At 51.0% G+C, this 5,363-nt stretch overlaps 1 protein-coding gene across 1 annotated transcript; it reads right to left on the bottom strand.

The window, feature by feature from the left end:
• Window positions 1-1,127: 1,127 nt before the first annotated feature.
• SIX6 (SIX homeobox 6) lies at window positions 1,128-4,796 on the bottom strand. The gene is made up of 2 exons (XM_004055258.5): window positions 3,972-4,796; window positions 1,128-2,869 (listed from the first exon to the last, which is right to left on the bottom strand). Exons 1-2 carry the CDS (start codon window positions 4,541-4,543, stop codon window positions 2,701-2,703), a joined length of 741 nt encoding a protein of 246 aa, XP_004055306.1. The 5' UTR covers window positions 4,544-4,796; the 3' UTR covers window positions 1,128-2,700.
• Between the last annotated feature and the right edge of the window lie 567 nt (window positions 4,797-5,363).

The following is a 5,363-nucleotide window of genomic DNA, read 5'->3' as shown; positions in this document are numbered from 1 at the left end:
AAATAAATCTCCAGATTGTTGAAACAGAATAGCTACTTTAAAATGTAGGCAGCTTGTTAATTTAAGTAAATGGTAGCTGTAGTTTAAAGGCTTTTGTCAAAGCAGGAATTAAAAATGCTCCGTCACTGTTTGGTCTTCTCTTTTTGTCCAAGCAATAAACTGTCAATTAAAAATTATTTTGTAAAGAGAAAGCTTAGTTTCTTAGTTACCCTATTTTCTTGACACTGCGGAATGGACATTTTCTTCGCTTTTAGGTATCATTTGAAGGGGTGGGTGGAGTGGGATTTTTAGAATCTCAAATTCTTTTACATTATTCCACTAATTAGTTATTTCCCATCCTTCTCGGACCTGGAAGCATAAACTTAAGAGAAAATTTGCCAACAAACTTCTCCAAACACTGGTTCTGGACAGCCCCATAGCTAGGGTGGGGTGGGGCTGGGGAACAAGAGTGGATATCCGTGGCTGCTACTTGTCAGATTAAGGACTAGGATGAGGCAAAGGAGGCACTTAGAGTGCAAAATTTAAGGAGGCACTCAAATCTCATGTGCCTTGCATTTGCTGCACTTGCATAACCTTGACAGTGAGTCCCCTCCTGGCCTCACTCTAGTCCTCGCCAGCCCCTTGTTGGCATTCTAGGAACTACCTGGGGCTCTAGGAAACAAAATTAAGTACTGAGGAAGCTCTACCATGGGAGCCTTTCAGGACCCACAGGAGGGCTTTTGCTTGCTTTTGGGAAGAACACCAGTTTTATCACAAAAACTTACCCATTCCTTCCATGTAAAGCTCTTGTGCAAGAGAGTTTTGATTTTCAAGAATTCTCTGGATAAGGGCCACCATACACAAGGACAACATTTATAAAGCCCAAATGAGCCAAATCTATTCAAGCGATTTAGAAACCAAAAATCAACCCTTACTCTGTCCTGGGCTTCCATTGTCTATCTTGCCGTTTGGCTGCTTTTTGTCTTCCATGACTTCACTTATTTTTGTTTGGTTTGCACTTTGGCACTTCTGCCTAAAGAAGTTAGCAGGCTTCTGATCCAAAGAACATCTTCTAAGGACAGAAAGGCAAATGGAAAAGGCTGTAATTGGGGGATGGGGACAGCAAAGAGGGAAGTCAGCTCAAGTGATTTAAAGATCAATGTCAAATTTTATAATATGCAATCTGTTTCACTAGGAACAAAATTAGAGACTCTGGCTAGGATTTATTTTCTTAGTGCAAAGATGGTAGATGTTTTTGCGTTGTATATGCATGCATTTGTTCATGTGTAGGTGCATACATGCATGTGCACGAGGAAAAATTAAATGCTAAAAATATTTTATGTTTTAATCGAGGCCATTACCAGGACAATGAGGCCCTTGATGACTTGTTCTATGCTTAATTCGGAGATTAGGTTTTTAAAATGCCAGTTATTTCTACAGCCTTGTTTTACCCTCAGTATGTGACATGATTACATCCTTTCCCCCATCTCAGTATCCCTCTTGTTAAAAACCATTCATTTGATTAAAACCGAATTCTGCAGCAAGAAGATGTTAGTCTAATTATTTACAACCTCTTCTATCATCTTTTGTCTTATTTTAATAATAGCTCAATCCTAAATGCTGCAGTATATGCTCACTCTAGCATGATCATGGGTGCCTGCTGATTTGTATTGGAGGGGGCCTCGAAGGAGACAGAAAGCCTTTCTTGCTGCAGAGCCTGAGTCAGGATAGTTTTGCATTTTTAGAAAATAGGACTCACTTGTTGAGTCCCAGAGTTTGGCTTCCTAAATTGCTCCTGAAAGCTGTTGACACTTCATGTAAACGAGTGTCAAGTGGACAAGCCATAATTACCTGTGCTGGGGATGCGGGGACTTGCCTTAGAGAGGACGCTCACATGTTGCCAATTTCTAGCCTTAAATATATCACGTGTATGCATACATACATATGTTTGTATAGGTACATACATATATGCACATACGTGTAATTTGACGTGGGAGGTGGTTATAGACCTACCATAGGTTGTTCAAAACATATACCAGGAAGCACCAAAGAAGGCAAAAGATATATAGATAAGACCTTCCGGAGACCATTTGCTCAAGGGTCCCTGCATGCCTGGTGAAGGGAATGATATTAATAATAAGAAAAGGAATCTGAGAGCAGTTCCCTTAATTAAGAAGGTTGCCCACTAGGTTGTTTTATTGTTTGTCTTCTCCACACAGAACCCGTCACCACCAGCCTGCATGTTTAGAAACAGCAAGTTCCCCAAGCTACAGAGAAACCTACCATGGCGGTCTCTTAAATAAGTAAATAAACAGCATATATATGTTTTGTTAAAAAAAAAACTTTAAAGCGAAAGTTATACATATGTAACAGCGTCCTTTCGACGTGAAATACCCATGGGAGAATGTGGGCAGGCGCTCAGCTTGCAGTTCGGGTTCCGAAGGTGACTTTACAGCAAAATCCTTAGGAAAAAGCAAAGCAAGAAGAACGCGGTGCTGGGTCAGGCCTCACCGCGGGTTCCCGTGGTCGCGGCCAAAGGGCGCCAGTGGAGCCAGGCCGGCCGCGGGGTGGGGCGGGAAACGGCAACCCGAGCCCGCGGGTCCCTGGTCACCTGGCTTCTCTGGCGCTGGATTTGCAGGTCTCTCATCTTCTTTCCCTCTTTCATTTTGTTTTTCTCGTTTTTACACTGGAATCTGCTTCTGAGCATCCTGGATGGGCAACTCAGATGTCGCACTCGCTGTCGCTGGACGTGATGGAGATGGCTGAAGTGGCCGCCTTGCTGGATAGACTGGCGGCCGGGCTGGTGGCGACGCCCAGCACCTCTGGCGTGCCGTCGCCCTCCGCCCGTAGTGCCCGCCCGGGACCCTGTGACAGGACCTGCTGCTGGAGTCTACGGGGAAGAAAGGGAACACGGGTCACAGCTCGTAACACAGCCGCCCGTCGCCCGCCCCCACCACCTCCTGCGTCCCTCCAGCCCGGCGGCTAGAGATTCTTCCGAAGACCCCAGCAGTTAAGGCGAGGATTACTCGGCAAGGCGACAGAGGTCGAGCAGGAGTCCGCGGCCGCCCCTCCGCGGGTCCCTACTGTTGTGCCCCACCATGATTCGCGCCGTTTCTCAGCGCCCCAGCTCCCAGGTCTTTTATATACTGGGCTTGCAGTTTGTTGTGCACTTTTGGGAGATTTACAGGACTGTCAGGAAATAAACGAAGAGTGGGTGACAAGGACAGATCGGTCCCAGGGACATGGGATACCATTTCTAACAGTGCGTCTGCTTGGGGCTTACGCCTGAGCAAGTGCTCCCGCGATCGCGTTGGATCGGGTCGGCCCGACCTAAAGGCAAAAAGGATTGTAAGGAGCATTTGGGCCTGGGGGATGAGGCCGGGCTCTTCCGCAAAATGTTTGGCTAATCGAGATCCACACTCCGGGAAACGAAAAGCCTCGGCCCACGGACTAGTTTGCTGTTTTGAGACAAGGGTGGCAGGCAGCGCATGGGAAGAGGAAAACTCGACTTCCCATTTCTCAAAAGTCCATTGAAAACTGTTTTCAAAGCATTAGGGAGGGATATACCTGGGCTTTGAAAATGGTAATTAACATGAAACCGACACATTGCTAATAAGCCAGGCTTCGATTAATAGTAGGAGCCTGTGCCCAGGCTGACAAGAATTAGCTTTGGGTCTTAGGGTCCCTAACTGTTTGTAGGATTTTAATTTTTTATTTCTCTTCCCCTCTCCGTCCCAGTGAAGCCTTGGTTTGGTGACCGGGACCAGCTGCTGCAGCTGCCCGCAGGCGTGGGGAACCAGCGGGTGTGGAAGCAGAGCCGGCAAGGGAACTCCCGGCCAGGAGCCCAGAACGCAGGGCTCTTAACCCGAGACAGACCGCGCTCCCAACTCCTGCTGAATTGGAGTCGCCAGGGACTGGGTAAGGGCGCCAGAGGTGCTTCCACCCGCCTCCTCCCCGGTGCGCTCAAAGCGCGGAGGCCTCTAGGTACCGACCTGTTCTTGGCTGCAGCCGCTCGGTCCCTTTGTCGGCGGTTTTTGAACCAGTTGCCCACCTGCGTAGGGGTCAGTCCGGTTGCCTGGGCGAGCTCACGCTTTTTGCTGGGGTTAGGGTATGGATCCTGCAGGTACCACTCGCGCAGCAGGTGCCGCGTGCGCTCCTTGAAGCAGTGTGTCTTCTGTTCGCCGTCCCAAATGGTGCGCGGCAGCGGGAACTTCTTCCTTACTCGGTACTTGTCCACAGGTCCCAGGGGCCTTCCACGCAGCTTCTCAGCCTCCTGGTAGTGTGCTTCAAGCCACAGCGCCTGCAGCTTGGCGTGCGACTCCTTGGTGAACTTGTGGTTTTCCAGGATATGATAGAGCTCGCGGTAGTTGCCACCGTGAAAGGCCACGATGGCTCGTGCGCGTAGCACCGACTCATTCTTGTTGAGGGCCTCGCAGGCCGCAGGGGCCACGGGCAGCGACCAGAGGAAGCGACCCAGGCGCTCCACATCGCCGCTCTCTTCCAGGGTCTCACAAACCCCGGCCACTTGCTGGGGGCTGAAATTCAAGATGGGCAGCTGGAACATCGAGGCAGTGCCGGCGGCGGCGAGGGCACTGAGCCCGGAGCGGGACACGCAGCAGATGCCCGCGGGCCTGGCTGAGTGTGCCAGGCGCTTGTTGATGAGGCGGATTGGGGCAGCGGGACACACTACCGGGTGGCGGCGGTGGCGCAACGGCCGGGAGAGGGCGACCCCGACTGGAGGAGGTGCTGGCTCCGCGGCTTGGGGTTCGGGCTCGGCTCGGCTCAGGCACGCAGGCAGGCGAGCTGGCTCCGCTATTGGGGTGGGCGGATTGGCGGCGCGGGCGCCATGGAGACCCCCTGTCAGTCACCGGCTGGCTCTGCCAATCAAAGCTTGGATCAGCACGCCAGGACTATTTCAGCACCTCCCCGTGCTCGACAGCGCCCGCCGTTAGCCCCTGGACTTTTCTTCAGTATTTTGCAGAACCTGGAGGTTGAAAAGACATGCGAGTGTCTGGGAGAAAAAGAGAGGCGAGTGCGGCAGCGTTCACTACTCCTCCCTCCCCCACCCCGCTCTACCCCTCCCTCCCTTTTTCCCACCAAAGAGGCAGTGATGCCACAGGAATTCAGGAATTCACTTTGGGGCGATGCGTTGTCTAGGTCGAGAGGTCTCCAGAGGACAAAGAGGACTGGGCCAAACTGAAATGCTCCGAGAATTCGCAAGTTTAGTTGTAACGAAACAGCAAACCTTGCGGTGGGAGCAGGAAGCCGGTGGGGGGAAGCGATCTTCTCATTTTTTCCCAAGTACCCGTCTCTGCATGCCTTCCTCTTCCCCTTTCCAGTTGCCAAAGCAGCTGAGTGGGAAGCAAATCTGGAGCAGCAGGAAC

This window comes from Gorilla gorilla, chromosome 15 (assembly GCF_029281585.2).
Source record: "Gorilla gorilla gorilla isolate KB3781 chromosome 15, NHGRI_mGorGor1-v2.1_pri, whole genome shotgun sequence".
Classification (NCBI taxonomy): Eukaryota; Metazoa; Chordata; class Mammalia; order Primates; family Hominidae; genus Gorilla; species Gorilla gorilla.
This window is presented reverse-complemented; position numbering and strand designations above follow the sequence as displayed.